General features: G+C 48.4%; 1 protein-coding gene across 1 annotated transcript in view; it reads left to right on the forward strand.

Moving 5' to 3' along the window:
* trrap (transformation/transcription domain-associated protein) overlaps positions 1 to 27,717 on the forward strand; it is a 170,496-nt gene that overhangs the window by 93,264 nt on the left and 49,515 nt on the right. Inside the window, exons 48-56 of the mRNA XM_078418086.1 lie at positions 2,112 to 2,233; positions 4,798 to 5,011; positions 10,352 to 10,531; positions 13,295 to 13,441; positions 17,628 to 17,747; positions 20,996 to 21,283; positions 23,226 to 23,363; positions 25,249 to 25,361; positions 25,786 to 25,921. Coding sequence (XP_078274212.1) covers positions 2,112 to 2,233; positions 4,798 to 5,011; positions 10,352 to 10,531; positions 13,295 to 13,441; positions 17,628 to 17,747; positions 20,996 to 21,283; positions 23,226 to 23,363; positions 25,249 to 25,361; positions 25,786 to 25,921 — 1,458 coding nt within the window. The remainder of the gene's footprint in view (positions 1 to 2,111; positions 2,234 to 4,797; positions 5,012 to 10,351; positions 10,532 to 13,294; positions 13,442 to 17,627; positions 17,748 to 20,995; positions 21,284 to 23,225; positions 23,364 to 25,248; positions 25,362 to 25,785; positions 25,922 to 27,717) is intronic.

Raw genomic sequence — 27,717 nt, forward strand, 5'->3', positions numbered from 1 at the left:
CGTACAGACAGCACCCACAGTCAGGATTGAACCCTGGTCTCTGACGCCGTGAGGCAGCAACTCTGCCGCTGTGCCACCGTGCTGCCCATTGCTGTAACAGTAGACAAAGTGAATTCCCACTTACTCAGCATTCCCGACCTCAGCGTACCTTATCACCAATCTCTTCACTCAGCACATGGGAAATGGATGGAGTGGGATCATTAACATTTGAAAATTGCCAGTTACAACATATGTGGTGCGTTAATATTTTAGAATGGATTCTGATCCAGCATGAATAATTAAGTGGACAGAAGTAAAATGTGTGATATTAAGTCATTGTTTGCGATGTCTTAGCATTATCTCTTAGCATTGCGATGAGGAGGTCATGAGGATTTCACTTTTCGTTAGACATAACCAATTAATTTCTGGTTTGAAAGCAGTCCGTGGACCTGATGCGTTGCCATGCTGAGAACCATGTGCTGTATCCTGGATCTTCCCATTTTCCCCACTTATTGTAGTTGAGTTTGACTTGAAAACAAAGCTTTTCACTGTACCTCAGTACATGTGGCAATAATAAACCTAAGTTTAGTTTGGAGATACAGCTCGGAAACTGTCCCTTCGGCCCACCGATTCCACGCTGACCGGCGATCAACCGTTCCCACCGGTTCTATGTTATTCCGCTTTTCCATTCATTCCCTACATACTAGGATAGACACACAAAAGCTGGAGTAACTCAGTGGGTCGTACAGCATCTCTGGAGAAAAGGAATAGGTGACGTTTTAGGTCGAGACCCTTCTTCAGCCCCGACATACTAGGGACAATTTACAGAGGCTAATGAACCTACAAACCCACACGCCTTTGGGATGTGGGAGGAACCCCATTCGGTCACGGGGAGAACGTGCAAATTCCACAGAGCCGGCACCTGAGGTCGGGATCAAACCCGGGTCTCTGATGCTGGGAGGCAGCAACTCTACCACTGTGCCGTCGTATTTCAGAACAGGGATTGAGTTCAATCCGTGTCGTAGTGAAACGCTTTGTTTTGCATGCTGCCCAATCAGTTCAGTTAATACTATACATTAATACAATCCATCAAACTCACGTACAACAGGTAGAGAGCACAGGGGAAGTTACAGAGTGCAGAATATAGTTCTCAGGATTGTAACGCATTGGTCACAGAGACAAAGTCCAATGTCCAAAATGGGGTAGAGGTGAATCGGACAGTACCCTAGCTTATGGGCGGATCGTTCAGAAGTCTGATAAAAGAGGGGAAGAAGCTGTTCCTGAGTCTGGTGGTGTGCAGTTTCAAGCTTCTGTACCTTCTGGCTGTCGTGAGCAGGGAGAAGAAGGAATGACCGAGATGGGACAAGTCTTTGATTATGTTGCCACTGGACTAATGCTACTTGAGAGGGAGAGAGGAAGGAGTTGAAGGTGGGGGTAGGAGGGAGAGATGCAGAAACACTGGCTGGATGAATGATTTATCAGCCTGCTTGAATGAAGAAGAGTCCCGAGCCAAAACATTGCTTATCCATGTTCTCCAGAGATGCTGCCTGATCCGCTGAGATACTCCAGCACTTTTTTCTAAACCTGCATGTGCAGTTCCTTGCATCTCTACTTATCACTTGCCAGGCTTTGCCCTGCCTCTCCTCTCTTTCAGCTTTCTTCCCCGCCCCACCGCCACAATCAGTCTGAAAAATGGTCCCCACCTGAAACTTTACCTATCCACGTCCGCCAGAGATGATGCCTGACCCACTGAGTTGCTCCAGCACTAGTGGGAGAGTCTAGGACCAGAGGGCACAGCCTCAGAATAAAAGGACATACCTTTAAAAAGGAGATGAGGAGGAATTTCTTTAGTCAGAGGGTGGTGAATCTGTAGAATTAATTTCCACAGGCAGCTGTGGAGGCAGAGTTTGACAGAATCTTGATTAGTATGGGTGCCAGGGGTTATGGGGAGAAGGCAGGAGAATGGGGTTGAGAGGGAAAGATAGATCAGCTATGATTGAAAGGCAGAGCAGACTTGATGGGCTGAATGGCCTAATTCTGCTCCTAGAACTTGTGAACGTTGTGTCTTTTGATTTTGTAAACCAGCATTTGCAGTTCCTCGTGACTCTGAAAGATTTCTCTTTTCACTACAGACACCTACACTGAGGGAGAAGTCCATTTTATTGGTTAAAATGATGACCTACATTGAAAAACGCTTTGCAGACGACCTTGAGTTAAATGCTCAATTCTTGGACCTCGTTAACTTTGTCTATAGGTAATTGTAGTAATTAATCAAAATGTACAGTTCATTAGTTTGTACACTTCTGTCTTTGCACCACTCTCTCGGGAGATCCATGCAGATTTATTCCATTTGAGAAACCAATACGGTTTGTGCGGTTTTCTACACTCATTGTCTCGAACACAATAGTCCATATTTCAGAAGCAAGCAACTTATTTAATAAATCTCAAGGTTACCCAAGTGCGAGCATCTCTTTTGAATGAGATGGGCGGCATTTTGGCACAGCGGTCGAGGTTCTGGCTTGCAGCGCCAGAGTCCGGGGTTCGATCCTGACTGTGGGTGCTGTCTGTGTGGACTCTGCACCTTCTCCCTGTGATGGTGTGAGTTTCCTCTGGGTCCTCCGGTTTCCTTCCATATTCGAATGACGTGCAGGTTTGTGGGTAAATTGGCGCTAGTGCGTCGGGAGTGGATGAGTGGCACAAACCGCTGCTTCAGATGAGAGCCCTCTGCTGCCAACTGTGCGGCACGGTGGCGCAGTGGCAGAGCTGCAGCCTCACAGCGCCAGAGACCCGGGTTCGATCCCGACCACAGGTGCTGTCTGTACGGAGTTTGTATGTTCTCCCTGTGACCGCGTGGGTTTTCTCAATGTTCTCCCACATTCCAAAGATGTGCAGGGTTGCAGGTTAATTGGTTTCTGTAAAATGTTTTTAAAAAAACGACCCTAGTGCGTGGGATAGTGCTGGTGTACAGGGTAATCATTGTTCGATGCAAACTCAATGGGCCGAAGGGCCTGTTTTCTCACTGTATTTCTAAAGTAAAGTCTAAAAGAGATTGGCACCGAAGGAAATATAATATATATATTTTTTAATCCATCTTAAAACTAATGAAAAGAAACCTTGTTTTATAAATGCTAATGCACGGTTCGAGTGTGCGGCCTCTGATTTGTGGTGCACTGTAGTGCGAGCTAGTCATGTACCGATTAGTATGTGGGGGGAGGGCGATGAGGCCACTAAAATATCCCAACATCTCCAGGAGGATACGTTTCATGTCTTTAAACATTAAACGTTGTTCAACTTTGAAAGGTTCTTAAGTCCCATGTGCTCTAGAATCAAACATGTCGGAACATAATGCTATGATGAAAGAAAGCCAGTTTCAGTTTCTGACTGTAGCAAGGTTCTACATGTCTTGTTTTTCTTTAACTTTCTAATATCTCCTCCCTCCTACACTTTGTCCCGTTAGTTATAACAGCCGTTAGGCCCGTGCACATCTGCCCTGTCATCTCCTGCCCCCTCCTCCCCTGGCCCCTCCTCCCATGGCCCCTCCTCCCATGGCCCCTCCTCCCCTGGCCCCCTCCTCCCCTGGCCTCCTCCTCCCCTGGCCCCATCTCCCTTGGCCCCTCCTCCCCTGGCCCCTCCTCCTCTGCCCCCTCCTCCCCTGGCCCCTCCTCCCCTGGCCCCTCCTCCCCTGCCCCCTCCTCCCCTGACCCCTCCTCCCCTGACCCCTCCTCCCCTGGCCCCATCTCCCATGGCCCCTCCTCCCCTGGCCCCCTCCTCCTCTGGCCCCATCTCCCCTGGCCCCTCCTCCCCTGGCCCCTCCCCCTCTGCCCCCTCCTCCCCTGGCTCCTCCTCTGCCCCCTCCTCCCCTGGCCCCTCCTCCCTGGCCCCTCCTCCCCTGGCCCCTCCTCCCCTGGCCCCTCCTCCCCTGACCCCTCCACCCCTGCCCCCTCCTCCCCTGGCCCCTCCTCCCCTGGCCCCTCCTCCCCTGGCCCCTCCTCCCCTGGCCCCTCCTCCCCTGGCCCCCTCCCCTGGCCCCCTCCTCCCCTTCCCCCTCCTCCCCTTCCCCCTCCTCCCCTTTCCCCTCCTCCCCTCCCCCCTCCTCCCCTGGCCCCTCCTCCCCTTCCCCCTCCTCCCCTGGCCCCTCCTCCCCGGCCCCTCCTCCCCTGGCTCCTCCCCCCTGCCTATCTGCATGCTATCCAAATAGATCAGGTAATACTATATATAAATACAATGAGGTCAAACTTAAGTACAATAGGCAGAGCACAGGGGAAGATACAGAGTGCAGAATATAGTTATTAATAGTGTAGCGCACCAGTTCCATAAGCAAAGTCCAATGTCCGCAATGAGGTAAAGGTGAATCGGACTGTACCCTAGATTATGGAAGGACCGTACAGAAGTCTGGTAACAGAGGGGAAGAAGCTGTTCCAGAGTCTGGTGGTGCGCACTTTCAAGCTTCTGCACCAGACGGGAGCAGGGAGAAGAAGGAATGACTGGGGTAGGACAAGCCTTTGATTATGTTGGTGCAGGACTGCTGCATTTTGACAGTTGCTTTCTTTGGGTAAGACAATAAATCCAGCCTGGATCTGCAGTCTAAGATGGGGAAGAGGGAAAGAAGCTGTTCCTGAGCATGGTGGGGCACGCTTTCAAGCATAAATACATTCAAGCCAAACTCAAGTACAATAGGTAGAGCAAAGGGAAGACCAGAATACGTTGCAGCGTATCAGTTCCAGAGGTAAAGTTCAGTGTTGGCAATGGGGTGGAGGTGAATCGGACGGTACCCTAGCTGATACACATTGAGTCCTCTGTGCTTGTGGTCTCTTGCAGGGATGAGAACCTCTCTGGCAGTGAGCTGACGGCCAAGCTGGAGCCGGCGTTCCTGGCTGGGTTGCGATGTTGCCAGCCGCACATTCGGGCCAAGTTCTTCGAGGTCTTCGACAACTCCATGAGGCGGCGGGTGTACGACCGGCTGCTCTACATTACCTGCTCCCAAAACTGGGAGGCCATGGGCAGTCACTTCTGGATCAAGCAGTGCATCGAGGTGAGGATCAAACTGCCTTTAGTTTATTGTCACGCGTACTGTGGTACAGTGAAAAGCTTTTGTAGTGTGCTAACCAGCCAGGTCACCCATTCCTTCTCTCCAGAGATGCTGCCTATCCCGCTGAGTTACTCCAGCTTTTCGTGTCTATTTAGCGGAAACCTATTTAGTCGGATGTCTATTTAGTCATCACCACCGGCTTGTCATTTTACGTTTCACTGCAGATTTTGTTTGACTTTTTAGTTACGCGGTCATTTTGCATTACAAAATACCGCAGAGGTTTAATTTAGTCTAGAGATACAGCGCACAGAAACAGGCTTTCGGCCTACCTAGGCCATGCTGACCAGTGATCTCCCCGTACACTAGCACTATCCTCCACACTGGGGACAATGTACAATTTCACCAAAGGCAATTAACCTACAAACCTGCACGTCTTTGGAATGTGGGAGGAAACCGGAGCACCCGGAGAAAGCCCACGCAGATCACGGGGAGAACGTACAAACCCCGTACAGACGCCACACTCCAAAGACATACAGGTTTGTAGGTTAATTGGCTTTGGTGAAATTGTCGCTAGTGTGTAGGATTGTGCTAGCGTACGAGGTGGTCGCTGGCCGGCGTGGAGTCGTTGGGCCAAAAGGCCTGTTTCCGTTCTATAGCTCTAAAGTCTAAAGTCTGAACTGAGATTAGAACCCAGGGGTACGTTTAATGACCAAATGAACAACAAATACAATAAGTTGTTAAGGTGTGGAATTTTAATTTTGAGTTGAAGCGGATCGAAATAAGCACATTGACGAAATGACTGCTTCAGGTTAAGGTTTTGTACTTTTTGAAGTAAATTTAGTTTAGTATAATTTGCCTTTAATGTTGCTGTCCGGCATTTCCAAAGCAGTATGAAGTTGGAAACAGCTCAACCACTTTCATTTGAGCTGCCTACGCAGACTCCTTCACATCAGGTGGCAGGACAAAATTCCCGACACAGAGGTCTTGGAACGGGCCGGAATCCCCAGCGTCCACACCCTCCTATGGAAAGCCCAAGCTAGATGGGCAGGCCATGTCGTCAGAATGCCCGAGAGTCGACTGCCAAAACAGCTTCTGTATGGAGAACTGTATCAGGGCAAACGCTCGGTAGGACAGAAGAAACGGTTTCAGGACTGCCTCAAAGTGTCCCTCAAAGACTTGGACGTCAACCTCAGCACTTGGGAGTCTCTTGCTCTGGACCGTCCAACCTGGCGTAGCAAGCTCACCACAGGACCTCGGGTGCAGCAGAGAACAGACGCACTGCAGAAGCCCAGAGGAAACGCACCGCGCGCAAGGCCCGGGCTACCTCCACTTCCACTGCAGCACCCAGCCACTTGTGTCCTACGTGTGGGCGTGCCTTCCGGGCCCGGATTGGCCTCGCCAGTCACTTCCGGACCCACAGTCACCAATCCTCCAATTGAAAGAGAAGTCATGGTCATCTTTGAACCCGAAGGATGAACAACAACATGAAGTTGGAGCACCGATTTTACCCAGTGTGAGAGACGTCTTTAGCTGCTGCAGATCGCTCTAGTTTCACTAAGCCCGAAGGCCTGCTCAAAAATCACTGTGCAGAGCTTAGAATGTTTCAGAGGGTTTACAGACACAGCAGTCTCAGTACAGAATGATCTTTTACCCTTTGGCATCTCTTTCGTTGCCTCATCTATTGAACATCATAAAACTTGTGTCATGCCATAGAGTTACAAAAAGCTGGAGTAACTCAGAGGGACAGGTAGCATCTCTGGAGAGAAGGAATGGGTGACGTTTCGGGTGAAGAGGAAAAAAATAGTCAAGGCAAATATGGGTCCCTTGAAGACAGAAGCAGGGGAATTTATTATGGGGAACAAGGAAATGGCAGACGAGTTGAACCGGTACTTTGGATCTGTCTTCACTAAGGAAGATACAAACAATCTCCCAGATGTTCTAGTGGCCAGAGATCCTAGGGTGACGGAGGAACTGAAGGAAATTCACATTAGGCAGGAAATGGTGTTGGATAGACTGATGGGACTGAAGGCTGATAAATCCCCAGGGCCTGATGGTCTTCATCCCAGGGTACTTAAGGAAGTGGCTCTAGAAATTGTGGACGCATTGGTGATCATTTTCCAATGTTCTATAGATTCAGGATCAGTTCCTGAGGATTGGAGGGTAGCTAATGTTATCCCACTTTTTAAGAAAGGAGGGAGAGGGAAAACGGGAAATTATAGACCAGTAAGTCTGACATCAGTGGTGGGGAAGATGCTGGAGTCAATTATAAAATTGTGGCACGGTAGCGCAGCGGTAGAGTTGCTGCTTTACAGCGAATGCAGCGCCGGAGACTCAGGTTCGATCCTGACTACGGGTGCTGCACTGTAAGGAGTTTGTACGTTCTCCCCGTGACCTGCGTGGGTTTTCTCCGAGATCTTCGGTTTCCTCCCACACTCCAAAGACGTACAGGTATGTAGGTTAATTGGCTGGGTAAATGTAAAAATTGTCCCTAGTGGGTGTAGGATAGTGTTAATGTACGGGGATCGCTGGGCGGCACGGACTTGGAGAGCCGAAAAGGCCTGTTTCCGGCTATATATATATGATATGATATGATGATAAAAGACGAAATTGCAGAGCATCTGGTTAGCAGTAACAGGATCGTTCCAGTCAGCATGGATTTACGAAGGGGAAATCATGCTTGACTAATCTTCTGGAATTTTTTGAGGATGTAACTAGGAAAATTGACAGGGGAGAGTCGGTGGATGTGGTGTACCTCGACTTTCAGAAAGCCTTCGACAAGGTCGCACATAGGAGATTAGTGGGCAAAATTAGAGCACATGGTATTGGGGGTAGGGTACTGACATGGATAGAAAATTGGTTGGCAGACAGAAAGCAAAGAGTGGGGATAAATGGGTCCCTTTCAGAATGGCAGGCGGTAACTAGTGGGGTACCGCAAGGCTCGGTGCTGGGACCGCAGCTATTTACAATATACATTAATGACTTGGATGAAGGGATTAAAAGTACCATTAGCAAATTTGCAGATGATACAAAGCTGGGTGGCAGTGTGAACTGTGAGGAACGGAGATGAGGAAAAACTTTTTCAGTCAGAGAGTTGTAAATCTGTGGAATTCTCTGCCTCAGAAGGCAGTGGAGGCCAACTCTCTGAATGCATTCAAGAGAGAGCTAGATAGAGCTCTTAAGGATAGCGGAGTCAGGGGGTATGGGGAGAAGGCAGGAACGGGGTACTGATTGAGAATGATCAGCCATGATCACATTGAATGGTGATGCTGGCTCAAAGGGCCGAATGGCCTACTCCTGCACCTATTGTCTAATGAGACCCTTCTTCCTTCTCAAGTAGGGTCTCGACCCGAAACGTCGCCCATTCCTTCTCCAGAGATGCTGCCTGTCCCAATGAGTTACTCCAGCTTTTTATGCCTATCTTTAGTTTAAACCAGCGTCTGCAGTTCCTTCCTACACATGCCGTAGAGTTATGCAGCACGGAAGCAGGCCCTTTGGCCCAACTCTTGCATGCTGACCAAGATGCCTCATCTACACTAGTTCTACATGCTTGAGTTTGTCCCTCTAAATGTTTCCTGTCCAAGTGTCTTTTAAATGTTGTGATAGTACCTGCCTCAAATCCCTCCTCTGGCAGCTCGTTCCATACACCCACCACCTTCTGTGTGAAAAAGTTGCTCCTCAGTTTCCCATTAAATCTTTCCTGTCTCACCTTAACCGATGTTCTCTAACCCGAGAATCTAATCATAGAGTCATACAGAGTGGAAATGGGCCTTTCGGCCCATCTTGCCCATGCTGTCCCACATGTCCCATCTACACTAGTCCCACCTGCCTGTGTTTGGCACATATCCCTCCAAACCTATCCTAACCATGTACCTGCCTAAATGTTTCTTAAATGTTGTGATAGTACCTGCCTTAACTACCTCCTCCATCCGACCTTGTTCAATATACCTGCTACCCTTTGTATAAAATAATTGTTGGCCCTCGGGTTCCTTCTAAATCTTTCCCCCCCTCACCTTAAACCTATGTCCACTCGTTTTTTGATTCCTTTTTTAGTTTAGTTTAGAGATACAGCGCGGAAACATGCCGTGCGCTGAGTCCACGCTTTAAGTCTCCTTTAAGTCCAGGCTCAAAACCTATTTCTACCCCCTAGCGTTTGAGGCCCTCTGAGGGGGCGCTGTGAACTGTTTATGTATGTGCTGTTATGTTTGTGTGCCATTGTATGTTCGTTCTTAGTACCTGAACTGATATACAGCACTTTGGTCCAACGTGGGTTGTTTTTAAATGTGCTCTACAAATAAAATTGACTTGACTTGACAGTGATCCTGGTCAACTATCCTACACACTAGGGATAATTTACAATTTTTACCAAAGCCAAATGAACCTACCAAACTGTACGTCTTTGGAACGTGTGAGGAAACCGGAACCCCCGAGGAAAACCCACGCGGTCATGGGCAGAACGTACAAACTCCGCGCAGACAGTACGCAGAGTCAGGATCGAACCTGGGTCTGTGGCACTGTAAGGCAGCAACTCTACTGCTGTGGTCTGTGGCGCTGTAAGGCAACAACTCTACCGCTGTGCCACCATGCCGCCTTGGTAACTCTGGGTAACAGACTGTGCATTTACCCAATCTATTCGCATCATGATCTTATTCAACTCTATAACATCACCGCTTATCCTCCTGCTCTCCAAGGAATTAAGTCCTAGTCTGCCCGACTGCTCCCTGCAGCTCAGGCCCTCGAGTCCAGTAGTCATTTCAGCAGAGAGAGTGTGCTAGTTCAGTTCCATCACACTGTTGGTTCATTAGTTTCTCTAAGTGTGCCCCTCCGCATCAACTGATGTCGTCATTATGTTTACGGCATTACAGTACGTGGGCGGCACGGTGGCGTAGCGGGAGAGCTGCAGCCTTTCAGCAGCTGAGATCCGGGTTTGATCCTGACCACGGGTGCTGTCTGTACGGAGTTTGTATGTTCTCCCCATGACCGCATGGGTTTTGCTCCGGGCGCTCCTGTTTCCTCCCACTCTCCAAAAGCGTGTAGGTTAATTGGCTTATTTGTAAATTATAAATTGTCCTTGGTGTGTAGCTTAGTGCTAGTATACGGGGTGATCGCTGGTCGGCGCGGACTCAGTGGGCCGAAAGGCCTGTTTCCACGCTGTATCTCTAAACTAAATTAAAGTAACCATAAAACTAGTGCATGGGTGAGTGCTGGTCTGTGCCAAAGGGCCTGTTTCCGCCTGTACCTCTACGGTCTAACAGTAAAGTTACGTGTGGAGGAACCGCTAATGATGATGTGTTGCTGTGACGTGCCCTGTTTGTTGATCATTGTGTTCCTACCCCAACCCTACAGCTGCTGCTCGCGGTGTGTGAGAAAAACACCACCATTGGCACCAATTGCCAAGGTGCCATGCTGCCATCCATCACCAACGTCATTAACCTAGCCGACAGCCATGACCGGGCAGCCTTTGCCATGGTAACGCACGTGAAACAGGAGCCCAGGGAGAGGGAGAACAGCGAGAGCAAAGAGGAGGTAATTTGTTTCTGAATTTGACTTGCCTTTCCCTCCGATTCTGGTTAAACAATTAACACTGAAGTTAACACGTTGTTCCTTCACGGAAATCCCTGCTGATGTGTGTCCATTCTGTGCCAGTGCCAGGTGATCAGTCAGCATTATAGATTTAATTTATAACAGCACTTTAGCACAACCGAGTAATGTGTTAGATTTTTTTCAAAGGATGGTTGAGGGCGGCACGGTGGCGCAGCGGTAGAGTAGCTGCCTTACAGCACCAGAGACTCTGCTTCATTCCTGACTATTGGCGGTGTCTGTACGGAGTTTGTACGTTCTCCCTGTGACCGTGTGGGTTTTCTCCGGGTGCTCCAGTTTCCTCCCACGCTCCAAAGACGTACAGATTTGTAGGTTAATTGGCCTCGGTTAATTGTCGATTATCCCTAGTATGTTAGATCAAACGAGTGTACGGGGTGATTGCTGGTCGGCGTGGACTTGGTGGGCCGAAGGGCCTGTTTCTGCGCTGTATCTCTAAAGTCTAAACTCTAGTCTGTCCTCTGTGATGGCGCCAGAGAGATCGAGAAAGGTGGGAGAGAAAAAAACTAGTCTCGAGAAGAAAAAAAACGTACGTCGATAGTCTGTCCCTTGGTGATGGAGGTGGAGAGATGAGGAAAGGGGATGTTATTGTGTGAGAAAAATCTGATTTGCCTTCAGGCGAACCACAGTTCTTGTAATAAGGTCTTCCTTTGTGAATTGGGACCTTCAGACCCACGTGACCACCCAGCCCTGGGCCAAATTTATTTTCTGTAAAAAGCCAACATCATTTTATGATTATGAAATTGAACCTTGATCGGTTGGCGTGAGAGACGTCAGGCACTGCAGCACAGAGAGAGAGAGAGTGCGCTGTGAAACGTGAGCACTCTCTGAGGCCAACGCTGCCTCTCTTCCTTTTTAAATGAGATAAACGAGATCGATTAATGAAATACAACATGATTTTGTTTTAAGGGAAACAGTTTATTAAACAACCCTTCAACAGTCCACCCCACCCTAGGACACCACACACAGAGCATGAAATGTGTTCCCGCATTCAGATGGACAGATATTGTGGCATAGAGTTATATAATATCTTATTTAGACAGCGCCTATTAATTAAGTGTTTGAATAGTTACTCTTTCTCTTTGCTGACTGGAGTGGGCTTTGTGGAGAAATCATCTGTCTTTTCTTTTCGTTGCTTGGTGTTGGAAACTCCCTGTGTGATGCTAATTCCCAGGCTCTATTCCGTGGAGCGCAGGAGGATGAGGGGGTGATCTTATGGAGGTGTACAAAATCATGAGGGGAGTAGATGGGGTAAAGGCACAGAGTTTCTTGCCCGGAGTTAGGGGAATCGAGAACCAGAGATCACAGGATTAAGGTGAGGGGGGGGAAATATTTAATAGGAACCTGAGTGGTAACCTTTACACAGAGGGCGGTGGGTGTATGGAACAAACTGCCGGAGGAAGTAGTTGAGGCAGGTACTATCGCACCGTTTTAGAAACATTTTGACAGCTTCATGGATAGGACAGGTTTAGAGGGATATATGGGCCAAATGCCGGCAAGTGGGACTAGTGTAGATGGACATGTTGGTCGGCATGGGCAAGTTGGACCAAAGGGCCTGTTTGCAGTGACTATCGACCATCTTTTTTTCTAGACAATCAACTGACATTCTTCCTCTCTCCCCTTTCTCGATCTCTCTGATCTTGACCTCATCGGGTCTTCCCGCACCCGCCTTGACCTCACCCGCCTTGACCTCACCCGCCTTGACCTCACCCGCCTTGACCTCACCCGCCTTGACCTCACCCGCCTTGACCTCACCTGCCAATCAGCGGGTGGAATGTTCCCCCTGCGGGCGGAGCTCTGGAACTGCAGCCGGACTGGCTCCGGCAGATACGTTCCCATAGATACGTTCCCATAGATACGTTCCCATAGATACGTTCCCATAGATACGTTCCCATAGATACGTTCCCATAGATACGTTCCCCTAGATACCTTCCCACAGATACCTTCCCATAGATACCTTCCCATAGATACCTTCCCACAGATACCTTCCCACAGATACCTTACCTTCTCACAGATACCTTACCTTCTCACAGATACCTTCCCACAGATACGTTCCCATAGATACCTTCCCACAGATACCTTCCCACAGATACCTTCCCATAGATACCTTACCTTCCCATAGATACCTTACCTTCCCACAGATACCTTCCCACAGATACCTTCCCATAGCCGGCTTCCAAGGACGACTTGCGGGCTCGTAGCTCTGCTCCCCCCAAGGCCGTGACCTCTGCAGGTCCGGTAAAACGGACACTCCAGAAAGGCTCTCGAACCAAGGGTGCGGGAAAATCGGTGATGAACCTGTCGTGAGATACATTTTTTAAAGCAAAGAATATACTCAATAAGACGGGGGGGGGGGGGGGGTGATTCTAGACAGGTGAAGGTGTGAATGGTGGAGTGAGGGAAACAGTTCAGTTGTTTAGTGGTACTTTATTGTCACCTCGGCACAGTGAATTGGTGATGCACACAGCCTAAAACAGAGATAGATTTCCTCCTCCAATTCGTTGCTAAATGTTTATTTCGTAGATCCAAGACCGTTGGGTGGATTGTTTCCGATATGAACTGTTTGTATTGCACAGCGGTTCTTGCAGTTATCCCGATCCTGGTAAAATATCACCGTGACAATAAGAGTCGGTGTTTTGCCTCCAGTGGGAATGTGATTTTTTAACCTATTCTTCAATGATTCTCCTCTAGGATGTGGAGATCGATATTGAGTTGGCACCTGGGGATCAGAGCAGCACGCCAAAAACCAAGGAGCAGTCGGAGAAAGATGCGGGGAACCAGCTGCACATGCTGACAAACCGGCACGATAAATTCCTCGACTCTCTCAGAGAAGTAAAGGTGAGCACTGTGTGGCTTTAACACGAGGCAAGACTGTCTCAATGTCCTAAGTACCAACAACGGAACAATGAAATTCTTATTCACAGCAACTTAACGGGCCTGTAAACACAATACACATAGACCATACGACATAGGAGCAAAGGTAGGCCATTCGGCCCATCGAGTTTGCTCCACCATTCAGTTTGAGTTTAGTTTATTGCCACGTGTATCGAGGTACAGTGAAAAGCATTTGTTGCGTGCTAACCTGTCAGCGGAAAGACAATACACGATTACAATCGAGCCATTTACAGTGTATCGACACAGGATATGGGAATACCGTTTAGTGCAAGGTAAAGCCAGTAAAGTCCGATCAAAGATAGTCCGTGGGTCTCCAATGAGGTAGATGGCAGTTCAGGACTGCTCTCTAGTTGTGGTAGGATAGCCAATCATGGCTGATCTATTTTTCTCTCAACCCCATTTTCCTGCCTTCTCCCTATAACTGATGCCCTTACTAAGAACCTATCAATCTGCACTTTAAAAATACCCAATAACTTGGCCTCCACTGCTGTCTGTGGCAATGAATTTCACAAAGTCACCACCCTCAGGCTAAAGAAATCCCTCCTCATCTCCTTTCGAAAGGTGTGTCCCTTTATTCTGAGACTGTACCCTCTGATTCTAGACTCTCCCATTGCTGGAAACATCCTTTCCTCGTCCATTCTGTGTAGGCCTTTCATGATATAATTATAGATAATGTATAATAAATAAAATTCAATAAATTAATAACCTCGATACTGGAGCAAATAAGCCCAAAGTCCTAAGAACAAACAAAGACAGTCCACAGTTGTGGACGCTAAGAACTGCATATGCTGGTAACCAAAAAAGACATAAAGTGCTGGAGTAACTCAGGGGGTCAAACAGATTCTCTGGGAATGTGGATAGGTAACGTTTCGGATTGGGACTCTTCTTCAGACTGATGTCTTTCTTTGTAAACCAGCATCTGTAGTTCACCTTGTAAATTCTGATGTCGATCAGTGGTTCAGATCTCTAACCACTAGTCCGGTGACTTAACCAGTACATTAACCACAAGCCTGAGGAAGGGTCTCGTCCTGAAACATTACCTTTTCCTTGTCTCCAGAGATGCTGTCTGACCCACTGAGTTACTCCCTGCAGTTTCTTCCTACACATTAACCACAGGCACTCTGTATCTCTGACGTTCACTGCATGCAGTGTACAGATGCAGTGCCGTCTGATTTACAGTGTAGTTGTTTTATTTTCCCCCTTTTAAAGCAATGCTCACGTGAGGAAACGGGGGTAACTAAATCCAACATGGGGTGAATTATTTATTTTTTCACCAATCCGAATCAGGAGACAACGTTTTATGAAGTTCCCAACTCTTTGCCTTTCATGTAGAAGCAAAGAACTGTAGATGCTGGTCTATTCCAAAGATAGACACAAAGTGCTGGAGTAACTCAGCAGGTCAGGCATTATCTCTGGAGAAAAAAGAATGGGTGATGTTGATTAGTAAGGGTGTCAGGGGTTATGGGGAGAAGACATGAGAGTGGTGCTGAGAGGCAAAAAGATAGACAATAGACAATAGGTGCAAGAGGAGGCCATTCGGCCCTCCTCCGCCATGATTGAATGGCGGAGTAGACTTGATGGGTCGAATGTCCTAATTCTGCTACTAGAACTTATGAACTAATGTTCCGGGTCATTTTTCTCCAGAGATGCTGCCTGAAGCACTGAGTTACTCCAGCACTTTGTGTCTACAAAGCCTTTTATGCTTTGACACGGTTTTGATTTGATGCCAGGGTTATTGAAAGGGCAGTAGAATCAGATAGAATAGCAACTTTTAAAAGGAAATTGGATAGGTAATGGAAAAGGAAGGTGTGCGAAGAAATAATGGGGAGGCCGGACTAATTTGATAGCTTTTTGTCGAGAGCTGGCACAGATTTGAAGTTTATGACAACAGGCTCCATTTACCAAGCCACTGTTGTGTGCAGAGTGAAAAGGTAAAAGTGTGATGTGTGCATGTGTGGTGATATTTGAGAGGTGCACTTAATTAAATTGGCACAGATGGCCTGCTTATGCAAATAAAAGCTATTAATGGCTATGAATGATGTGTTAATGGCTTCTGTTGAAGCGGTCTCACTTAGTTACATAGTCCTTATTGTGTCATTCTACCCAACCCGAGGTTGATGTGTTAATCACGAGTTTGGAGATTATTTTGCCTGCACGGTTTAACCGCACTTGGTGCAATTGCGAAACGTTGTTGTTGCAAGAACACCAATTGTGAAGAAGCCAAAAGCAGCAACTCAGCGCTTCGTTGATGGTTGCCGTTCACCTTAGACTAGTTTAGTTTAGAGAAACAGCCCGGTCGGAAACAGGCCCTTCGGCCCAACCCATCCGTGAGTTCCCCCATCTAGTAGCCCACGCCGACCATCGTTCACACTAGTTCGATTTTATCTCACTTTCTCATCCACTCCCTACACACTCGGGGCAATCTACAGAGGGCCCAATAACCTGCAAACCCGCACGTCTTTGGGGTGTGAGAGGAAACCGGAGCACCCGGAGCAAACCCACGCAGTCACAGGGAGAACGTGCAAACTCCACGCACAGACAGTACCCGGAGTCAGGATCGAACCCAGATCTCTGGCGCTGTGAGGCATTGTTGCCACGTCTAACACTTTGATGATAAAAATCCACCTTATCCAAGATGTTGTTTGTAACAAAGGATGGCCATTCTGCCCTTCATGTCCATGCTAGCTCTGTGCGCAGCAGCCCATCCTATCCCTGTAGCCCTGGAAATTATTCCCCCTCAGGTGCCTATTCAGATCTTAATTTAAAAAGCAGAAACAACATATTTTTCAGCTGTAGCTATGATGAGCGAGCATAGTCGATGCCGGTAACACCAGTCACCGCGGCAGTCTGCTGCTTGTGACGTGCTACAGCAGAGTGGAAATGTTGCAAGGCACCCAGGGATACGATGCAGCCACGCCAGGTCGAGTGTATTGTTGATAAAGTTGGCGATATTTTAATATGATAACTGTTTGTGTACTGCCAATACAGGCAGTCTTTGATCATGTTACTACTCTGTATTTTTGTTTGTTTTGAATAAAAGCATTTTGTATTATTAACAAAAAAAGGAATACGATACAATAGAACATCATTTATCCCAGGAGGGAAATTGATCAGGCAACACTCATGAAACACGAGATATATGAAACATGAAATTAAAGTGACGAGTGGAAAGGATCGGGCATGGGCAAAGATTGGGGAGGGGAGGGGAGTCAGTCTACCCCATGACAGAAGGGGGAGGAGCTGTACAGTTTGATGGCCACAGGGAAGAAGAATCTTCCGTGGCGTTCTGTGCTACGTTCCCATCTTGTCAGAATTTATATTCATATAAGTCATGGCTGCAGAATTCAGCCATTCAATCCACCCAGTCTACTCCGCCATTCAATCATGGATGATCTATCTTTCCCTCTCAAACCCATCCTCCTGCCTTCTCCCCGTAACCTTTGACGCCCTGACGAATAAAGAACCCGTCAATCTCCACTTTAAAAATACTCAACGACTTGGCCTCCACAGGCTGTCAGTGGCAACGACTTCCACAGGTTCACCGAGGATAGACAACTAAATGCTGGAGTAACTCAGCAGGTCAGGCAGCATCTCTGGAGATAAAGAAGAGGTGACATTTCAGGTCGAGACCCTTCTTCACTAAATTCAGACCTGAGAGGTCACCTGTTCTTCTTCCCCCAGAGATGCTGCCTGACTCGCTGAGTTAATCCAGCATTTTGTGTCTATCTTTGGTCTAAACCAGCATCTGCAGTTCCTTCCTCCACAGATTCACCACCCTTTGGCTAAAGAAATTCCTCCTCATCTCTTTTCTCAAGGTACGTCCTTTTATTCTGAGGCCTGTGCCCTCTGGTCCTAGACTCTCCCACCACTGGAAACTTCCTCTCCACATCCACTCGATCCAGGCCTTCCCAATTCTTTAACCAGAAATTGGTGGTGGACCTGTAATAGAGGCGAGCCAACTTCCAGATCTGCTCCAAAGGCCTGGCACGGACGACCGATGGTGGTGGTGGGCCTGTTGTTATTTGCATGGCTGATTATTGTGGAAAATAGAGCTTTTAATAAAGAAAGGAGAGGGAGGAATCATGTTTTTCTAATTCTGAGCATCTGCTTTTTGTCTTGCCTTTGATAGACTGGAGCCCTGCTGAGTGCCTATGTTCAGCTGTGTCATATTAGCACAGCTTTAGCAGAGAAGACCTGGATTCAACTCTTTCCCAGACTCTGGAAGATTCTATCTGACAGGCAACAGCACGTGAGTCTTCAGTCATCAAACCTCACTCCCCACAGTCGTGTTATGGCATTGACGTGAATGCGATTGATTTTTATGTAAGGGAGACCCATTGTGTCGTGACTGTAAACTCAAGTAAACATTTAAACAAAGGACAGAAGTAAGGAACTGCAGATGCTGGTTTACAAAACACAAGGCACAAAGTGCTGGAGTAACTCAGCGGGTCAGGCAGTATTTTTGGAGAGCATGGATAGGTGACGCTTCGGGTCAGGGCCTTTCTGAAGACGTCTGATTCGACTGGAAACGTCACCTATCCATGTTCTCCAGAGATGCTGCCTGACCCACAGTGGCGCAGCGGTAGAGTAGCTGCCTTACAGCGCCAGAGACTCGGGTTTGATCCTGACCTCAGGTGCTGTCTGTATAGAGTTTGTGCTGTCTGTATGGAGTCCCTGTGACCATGTGGGTCTTCCCTAGCTGTCCGGTTTTCTCGCACATTTCAAAGGTGTCCAAAATTGTCCCGAGTGTGTTCGAGTCGGGGTGACTTCCTGGGAGGGATTTTGTCCGGATTAAAGTGGGGGCTGGATCATCAGTTGCCAGAAAATCACTGGTGGACCAGTCCCTAGTCCCTAGTGGGTGCTAGTGTGCGAGGTGATTGCTGATCAGAACGCACTCGGTGGGCCGAAGAGCCTGTTTCCGTGCCATATGACTATGACTTTCTCAGATGTGCGCGGCAGTTTTTTTTTTACACAGAGGGTGGCGGGTGCCTGGAATGCGTTGCCAGGGATGGTGGTGGAGGCAGATATGATAGTGGCGTTTAAGAGGCTTTTAGATAGGCACATGGCAGGGGATTTATGAGGTAGTTTTGAATATCTGCCTTTCTTTTAAGGAATTAAAGCCCGTGTACAGTTGTGTATCACAGGCCCACCACTGATTTTCCGGCACCCTTGGTTCCGGGGCCTTGCTGTATTATCTGTTTTGCCGGACCGACAGAGGTCACGGTCTTGGGGGGAGGGGGGCGTGATATACTGGCCCACAAAGTCTTCCGCTGAAGTCGGCTATGGGAACGGGTCTGTTCCACAGTTCCCAGCTGCCGGCGGCAAATTTGACCATCAGGTCGGCTGTGGAAGTCCTGAAGAGGGAGAGGTCGGCCACCTCACCCAGCCCAGGTGCCACATTTTCGGGGTGACTTCCTGGGAGGGAGTTTGTCCGGATTAAAGTGGGGGGCTGGACCATCAGTTGCCTGGAAATCATTGGTGGACCTGTAGCACTACTGAAATCCAACCAAGTCAAACTGCAAAAACACTTTCCAGCTTTCCTCAATTCCAAGGTCGCAACAACTTGGATAGGCAGGGTTTAGAGGGAAATGGGCCCAACGCAGGCAAGTGGGAACTAGTGTGGATGGGGCACCTTGGTCGGCACGGGCAAGCTGGGCTGAAGGGCCCGTTTCCGTGCTGTACGACTCTCTGACTAACGTTGTAGAGGATCATTGTAACATCAAGAGCTTCCTCCAGCCTCCTTGGACCCGGAACACAATAGCCACGGCTTCAAGGGCAACTTGCTTCAGCAGCTAGTCCCAGTAGTGGAAAGATTTAGCATTTGTCCTTCGATATAAAGTTGTTCCCAAATACAACATCAGAGAGTACGTGGAAGAAAAAGCTGAACAATGGCAATCGGTTCCACAGAGAGACGTCTCTCAAGATCAATGTTGTGGGGTTTTGTAACTGATGCTGCTAACTTGGCTGCTCTGGGGAAAGGTTGAAACGCCTTCTAAGTGAACAGATTTTGTGCAAGTGTTTCTTTGAAAAGCTTTTTGCATTTGATTTTTCTTTCTATTGAAGAAGGCCGTTTCTTTACGAACCGCAATCAGGGTTTTCACTTGTTCTTCTGAACGCATTGCTTTTCTGAACGCGTGCAGGCAGATCGATGGGAATGAAATCGTGAGACGCGCCAAAACGCGAACCGGTTCACTGATCAGGGCAGGTGGAGCCCCGGATCAAATCTGTTCCAAGGTGCCTCTCAAGCCCATCAGCACGAAATAAGGCCACTTCGTCTTAATCTGTAAATTTAGTTTTTAATCATCTTCTGTTTAATCTTTCGGACAGAGATGGAGTCTTTAGACTTTAGAGATACAGTGCTGAGACAGGCCCTTCGGCCCACCGAGTCCACGCCGACCAGCGATCACCCCGTACACCGGCACTATCCTACACACGAGGAACCATTTACAATTTCCTGAAGCCAATTAACGTACAAACCTGTATGTCTTTGGGAGGAAACCGGAGCACCCGGAGAAAACCCACGCAGACACAGAGAGAATGTACAAACTCCGTACAGACAGTACCCATAGTCAGGATAGAACCCGCATCTCTGGCACTGTGAGGCAGCAACTCCAACAGTAATCCCTGCTGGTAGTTTGTGTTGCAAAGAGAGCTCTTCTCGCTCTAATTCATAGTCACACACAGAGAAACAGGCCCTTCTGCCCATCTCATCCATGCCGACCAAGATGCCCTAGTCCCAATTGCCTGTGTTTGGCCCCTCTTCCTCTGAACCTTTCGTATCCATTTACCTGTCCTTGACATGCTGTTATAGTACCTTCCTCAACTACCTCCTCTGGCAGTTTGTCCCGTATACCCACCAACCTCTGAGCGGAAAGGTTTCTTATTCCTTTCTGATCCCATCTTAAACCTACATGCACTGGTTCTTGATTTTCATACCCTGAGTAAAAGACCCTGTGCATTCATCTGAAGATCTTACAGTTTCATCTGAAGATCTTACAGGCATCAGTGACGCTCCAGTGCCCCCCCCACCCCCACCCCCACCCCACCAACCTTCCCTCCCCCACCTTTGCCAAAACCACTCCCCACCTCTGCCAAAACTAACCATGATGTGGTTAATTCTTCCATAGAAAAGCACAGCACAGTAATAGGCCCTTTGGCCACAATGTGTGTGACAAACATGAATGCCAGGATTAATTCATCTCTTCTGCTGCCTCGTGATCCATATCCCTCCATTCCCTGTACGTTCATGTTCCTCTTTAACGGCACTGTTGTATCTGCTTCAACCACCACCCCCGGCAATGTGTTCCAGGCACCCACCACCTTCTGTGTAACAAAAAACTTGCCCCACAGATCTCTGTTAAACTTTGTCCCTCTTATCCTTAGAGCTATGCCCTCATCTTTGGTACTTTCACCCAGGGGGAAAAAAGATTCTGACTCTACCCTATCTATGTCGATCATAATGTAATATGCTTGTGTGTGTTTATTTTAACTTTGCAGGCTCTGGCGGGTGAGATCAGCCCCTTCCTGTGCAGCGGGAGCCACCAGGTACAGAGGGATTGCCAGCCCAGTGCCCTGAACTGCTTTGTGGAGTCAATGTCACAGTGCGTTCCCCACATTTCCATCCGTCCGTGTGTGCTGAAGTACCTGGGCAAGACCCACAACCTGTGGTTCCGCTCCACACTCATGCTGGAGCACCAGGCGTTTGAAAAAGGCTTGAGCCTTCAGATCAAACCACGCCAGACCTCGGAGTTCTACGAGCAAGAGAGCATAACTCCACCGCCACAGGTAAGCTCTTCCCCTCGTCCTGCGCGAGTGACGTGGCACAGTGGGTAGAGCCGCCGCCTCACAGCGCCAGAGATCCAGGTTCGATTCTGACCTTGGCAGCTGTCTGTGTGTGGAGTTTGCACGTTCTCCCTGGGACCACGTAGGTTTCCTCCAGGGTGCTTTGGTTTCCTCCCTGATCCCAAAGACGTGCGGGTTTGTAGGTTTATTGGCCCTCTGTAAATTGCCCCTCGTGTGTCGGGAGTGGATGTGAAAACGGGATAACTGAGAACCAGTATAGTCCCTACACACGAGGGGCTAATATCACAGAGGGTTAATCAACCTACAAACCCGCACGAATTTGGGTTGTGGAGGAAACCGGAGCACCCGGAGGAAACCGAGGTACAGTGAAAAGCTTTGTTCTGAATGTTATCCGAACAGATCAGATAATGCCACACGTAAACACAATCAAGCCAAACTCAAGTGCAATAGATAGAGCAAAGTAAAGATGCAGAGTGAAGCAATGTCATGCATTGTTATTCCGGCACATGCAGTTCCTTATGTCCCACACTTCTTTAGGTTGTTTAAAATGCAACTGGAAATAAGGAGCCGGTTCTGCACCTCCGGAAGGATATTTATGTTTGAAAACACAGCGGGGCTTTGCTAGTTTCTGCCAACTGACTCACTTCACTGTGGGTCCTTCTGTTGATGTCAGTCCCGAGTGCACACTTTATTCTTCGCTTGACAGAGTCTGGAGAAAAGCTGTCGTTTGTTTCTCCTGCTGTATAATATCATGAAGTACTTGTGGTTATCAGCAAGTGCTCAGTCATAACACGCTGGTGGATTTAACTCCACTCTGCCCTTTCACTTCCTTTCTGGTGATCCTGTGGACAGTGATATCAGTGAGCAGCAGATGCTCTCTCCCATTCCCCTTCCCCTTCCCCTTCCCCTTCCCATTCCCTTTCCACTCGCGATACATCACAGCCTGGTTTGGGAACCAAAACCTGCTCCATCCAAGGCCCGCAAGAAATTGCAGAGGAAAGGTGTAGGATGGAACTGCAGATGCTTGCTTTACACCAAAAATAGACACAATATGCTGGAGTTGCTCAGCCGGTCCAAGTAGCGTCTCTGGAGAAAATGATCTGAATGAAGAAGGGTGTCGACCCAAAAAGTCATCTATTCCTTTTTCTCCAGAGATGCTGCCCGACCTGCTGAGTTACTCCAGCATTTTGTGTCTTTCTTGGGGATTGCAGAGAGCTGTGGACGTTACCCAGACCATCGTGCAAGCCAACCTCCCTTCCATTGACTCAATCTCACTTTAAGGTTTAGACTTTAAAGACACAGCATGCAAACAGGCCCTTCGGCCCACCGAGTCCGTGCTAACCAGCTCTCACCCCGTGCACCCACACAATCTTACACACTAGGGACAATTTACAATTTTTATCGGAGCCAAACCTGTATGTCTTTGGAGTGTGGAAGGAAACCAGAGCACCTAAGGAAAACACACGTAGTCACAGGGAAGTACAAATTCTGTACAGACACCACCCGTGGTCAGGATCGAACCTGGGACTCTGGCCCTGTAAAACAGCAATTCAGCCACTGTGCCGCCCCTGGGTGGCCTTGCCGTGGCAGTGTGAGGTGTAAATGGAGTCAGTGGAAGGGAGGTGCTTTAAATGCTTTAAATGGTAAATGTGGTGAAGCTCTTAATGGCCAGCTCAATCCTACTGAAGCTTGCAGCAACTATTAGTTTAGTTTACAAGGACAGCATGGAAACAGGCCTCCCGGCTCACCGAGCACACGCCGACCTTCGATCACCCCTTCACATCGTGGGTTAACACCGAGCTGGTGTGAACGGGTGATCGATGGCCAGCATGGACACGGTTAAACGATTAAAGGGCGCTTGGGGTCGGGACCTTTCTTCAAAATTACACGGAGCTGGAGTCAGTGACTGTGATTCTGTTTGCAGGAAATTCTGGATTCGCTGGCAGAACTGTACTCGTTGCTGCAAGAGGAGGACATGTGGGCCGGCCTCTGGCAAAAGCGATGCAAGTTTCCAGAGACAGCGACAGCGATCGCCTACGAGCAGCATGGCTTCTTTGAGCAGGTACTTCCACCAATCCCGTTCACCAGCCTTAAGATTCAACCTGCAGCAAGCGCTTCACCCTACCAGTTTGCCTTCATTTCACAGTCAATGCTTCCCAAAGCCTGCTTAATGCATATTAATAACTTTTTTTTTTCCCTATCAAGCGTTCAGATTAGGATTGCAGTGTTGTCGTGGAAAGTTTGTGGCCACAGCCAAAAGAAAAGTGGAGAATCAGTCAGGAGGCAGGCACGTTTTATCAGTACTGCGTGGGAACGCTTGGATTCCATCGTGACATTTTACCACCACTTTTCCGTTAGTGCTTTGGGAAGCTGCTAGCAGGCGGGATGCAAGGTTTCTTGGATGGGTGGGAGATGATTTTAAATGCAGGATGGATCTGAGTACCCCCCAGCCCCTCAGCCTTCATCGATAGCATTTGATGAAAATGGCGCCAAATACCTGGCACCTGTTGCATGCTGGATCAGTGAACTGAAAGATAAGGCAGAGATAGATAGATTAGAGTCATAGAGTGATACCGTGTGGAAACAGGCCCAACTTGCCCACACCGGCCAACATGTCCCAGCTATACTAGTCCCACCTGCCTGCGCTTGGTCCATATCCTTCCAAACCTGTCCTATCCATGTACCTGTCCAACTGTTTCTTAAACTGTTTCTTAAACGTTGGGATAGTCCCAGCCTCAACTACCTCCTCTGGCAGCTTGTTCCATGCACCCACCACCCTTTGTGTGAAAAAAGTTACCCTGTACATTCGGGGATGTGCTTAGGTATAGCAATGCTCTACTGGACTGTTTGCAAGAAAATAATTTCACTGTGCATTTGCACTTCGCACATGTGACAATATGTGAGGTTGAACCATTGCTGCCTTGCTCTGTTTACACTGGGAATGGCGGGAGATGGATCACGTGCAGGCAGATAAGAGTTGGTTGGTTGGTTTGGTTTATTTTAGTTTAGAAACACAGCATGGAAGCAGGCCTTTAGACCCACCGAGTCCACGCTGACCATCGATCACCCGGTAACGCCAGTTCAGTGTTATCCCACCTTGTGAAGGGGTGATCGATGGTCGGCATGGACACGGGGAGCCAAAGGGCCTGTTTCCATGCTGTGTCTGTAAACTAAATTAATAGTTTGCAAGCTTCAGCGGGGCTGATCTGGCAGCTGGGTTGTAGGACAGAAAGGTCAGTGTGGGAATGGGAAGGGGATTTTAAGTGTTTGGCAGCCGGGAGATCAGGTAGGTCCATGCGGATTGAGCGAAGGTGTTTAACGAAACGATTTCCAAGTCTACGTTTGGTCTCACCGAAGTATGAGAGTCCACACCTTGAAAAACGGATGAATCTAGTTAAACGTGGGGAAAGGAGGCAATGTTTTGTTGTGACAGCTTGCAGAAGAATGTGGCAGTCGGCTTGTCTGAGATGCAGCTGTCCACACTGACCTTGTGCCTACTTTCCCAGCTGGACGCCGGAGGCTAAAGGGAGATCTTCAGAGATCTTCAGACCTACAAAGAGGTGCATCTTTAAATCATGAAGGAAATAGATAGGGTGAATGCACAGAATCTTTTACCCAGGGTAGGGGAATCAAGAACCAGAGTGAAAATCACAAAGTGCTGGAGTAACTCAGCGGGTCCGGCAGCATCTCTGGAGCACATGGATAGTTGACACTTTGGATTGGGACCCTTCCTCAGTCTGAAGATGGCTGCTAGCTAGCTTAGTTGGGCCATCTTGGCCAGCATGGATTAGTGGGGCCGAAGGGCCTGTTTCCGTGCTGGATGACTTTGCATGTGAACTGTGTGGAAGAACAGCTGAACCCTAGTGCCGTGCGGTTAGATTTTGGTAGTGTTGTGTTCCAACCGTGGTGCCTTTGTAACCAAGGATGTTTTTCATACACCTGGAAAGGCGCAGGAGAGCTACGAGAAGGCCATGGACAAGGCAAGGAAAGAGAACGAAAGAAACAATGCCTCGCCCGCCATCTTCCCGGAGTATCAGCTGTGGGAAGGCCATTGGAATCGGTAGGTGTCTCTGTTACTCCCTGGCTCCCTCTGAGATCTCGAAACGGCACCTCGTTGATGTTTTAAATGCGGCACGGTGGCGCAGCTGGTAGAGCTGCCACCTCACAGTGCGAGAGACCCCGATTTGATCCTGACCTCGGTTGCTGTCTGTGTGTTGAGTTTGCACGTTCTACCTGTGACTGCGTGGGTTTCCTCCCCCATCCCAAACACGTGTGGGTTTGTAGGTCAACCAGCCCTCTGTAAATTGCCCCCGGCATGCAAGGAGTGGATGAGATATAGAACTAGTCGGCGTGTTGGTGGGCTGTATCTCTAACACTGGTGATTTGGAGAATCGGGATTGTTCGTAAACCATTTGTGAGACTGGTGTGATTATTGAGGAGTTAAAGTTATTGATGCTGACTTTATCCTTTCCCGTCATGATCAGCTGCTCAAAGGAACTAAACCAATGGGAGGCGCTGACGGAATATGGCCAGTCCAAAGGTCACGTCAACCCATACCTCGTGCTGGAGTGTGCCTGGAGAGTGTCTAACTGGACTGCCATGAAAGAAGCATTGGTGCAGGTAAGCTATCCTCGGTGCAGCATGGGCAAGGTGGGCCGAAGGGCCTGTTTCCATCCTGCATTGCTGTGTGGTTCTACATCAGTGCACCTGTTCCCATTCCAAAGCTCATTTATATTTTCGTAGTCTTTCGAGTTGGAGTTTAGTTAATTGTCATGCCTACCGAGGAACAGCGAAGAGCTTTTGTTGCATGCTAACCAGTCAGCGAAGAGACGATATATGATTACAATCGAGCCAGCCACAAAAGATAATCCGATGGTCTCTACTGAGGTAGATGGTAGCTCAGGACCACTCTCCAGTTGGCGGTCGGGTGGTTCAGTTGCCTGATCACAACTGGGAAGAAAGTCCCTGAATCTGGAGGTGTGCATTATCATACTTCTCTACCTCATGCCTGATGGTAGAGGGGAGAAGAGGGCGTTACCGGGGTGAGACTGCTCCTTGTTTGTGCCGGTGGCTTTGCCGAGGCAGCGTGAAGCGTAGATGGAGTCCGTACTCCTTGCAGCTAAGTGGCATCTTTCCTAATGCAGGGTGACCAAAACTGAACACGATACTCCAAGTGCAGCCTCACCAACTTGTGAGCTGAGTTTGGATTGGGGATTGCTTCCGTCCTTTTCCGTCCGCCAACACCATTGGCAATCTTCTGAACCGTTCGACACCCTGCTGCCAATGTGTTTGTTTTCCTGCTCCCCTGGACAGAGAGATAGACAGTTCGTGTTCCCTGACGCTGTGTTTCTCATCCAAGAGTTGATTGTATGTATGTGAAGGCTCTTGAATAATTGCATGACCATCTGTTCGTTACTAATTTGTTTGTGACGAGGTGCCGGTGTTGGTAAAAATTCAATACTGACTGCGAGGAAACGTCTCCCGCCGTGACAGTGGATCAGAGGCAGCTCTGCCTCAGCCCATGGAAATGTCTGGGAGTAAAATCGCTCGCGTTCCCTCCCATGTGTGGAGTTTGCACGTTCCCGTTGTGGCAGCGTGGGTTTCCACTTGGTGCTGCCTGACCTGCTGAGAAGTTCCTGTGCAACATAGAAACATAGAAAATAGATGCAGGAGGAGGCCATTCGGCCCTTCGAGCCAGCACCACCAGTCATTGTGATCATGGCTGATCATCCACAATCAGTAACCCGTGCCTGCCTTCTCCCCATATCCCTTGATTCCACTAGCCCCCTAGAGCTCTATTTAACTCTCTCTTAAATCCATCCAGTGATTTGGCCTCCACTGCCCTCTGTGAGAATTCCACAAATTCACAACTCTCTGGGTGAAAAAGTTCCTTCTCAACTCAGTTTTAAATGGCCTCCCCTTTATTCTAAGACTGTGGCCCCTGGTTCTGGACTCCCCCAACATTGGGAACATTTTTCCTGCATCTAGCTTGTCCAGTCCTTTTATAATTTCATATGTTTCTATAAGATCCCCTCTCATCCTTCTAAACTCCAGTGAATACAAGCCGAGTCTTTTCAATCTTTCCTCATGTGACAGTCACGCCATCCCAGGGATCAATCTTGTACATGTTTTACAATATGCACATTTCCTGTCTTTGTTAATAAGACAATTAACAACTGCAATACGCAGTATTGTTAAATGCGTACAGGCCTCTGTGAATAAGCATTATTTTTTGTTGTTTTCAGTTTTCGTGACTAAATTCAGAGCAAGGTTAAGGAGCTGATTTGCACAAAAAACTTACAGCCTTATTGGTGTATATTTGGAAAATCTGGCCATAATTTGCTTGTTTTTATTTAATATTTAATGAACCCTATTTTTAATATAACTGATAGAAACAGAGAACACTGCAGAACAGT

Source organism: Rhinoraja longicauda, chromosome 21, assembly GCF_053455715.1.
Source record: "Rhinoraja longicauda isolate Sanriku21f chromosome 21, sRhiLon1.1, whole genome shotgun sequence".
NCBI lineage: Eukaryota > Metazoa > Chordata > Chondrichthyes > Rajiformes > Arhynchobatidae > Rhinoraja > Rhinoraja longicauda.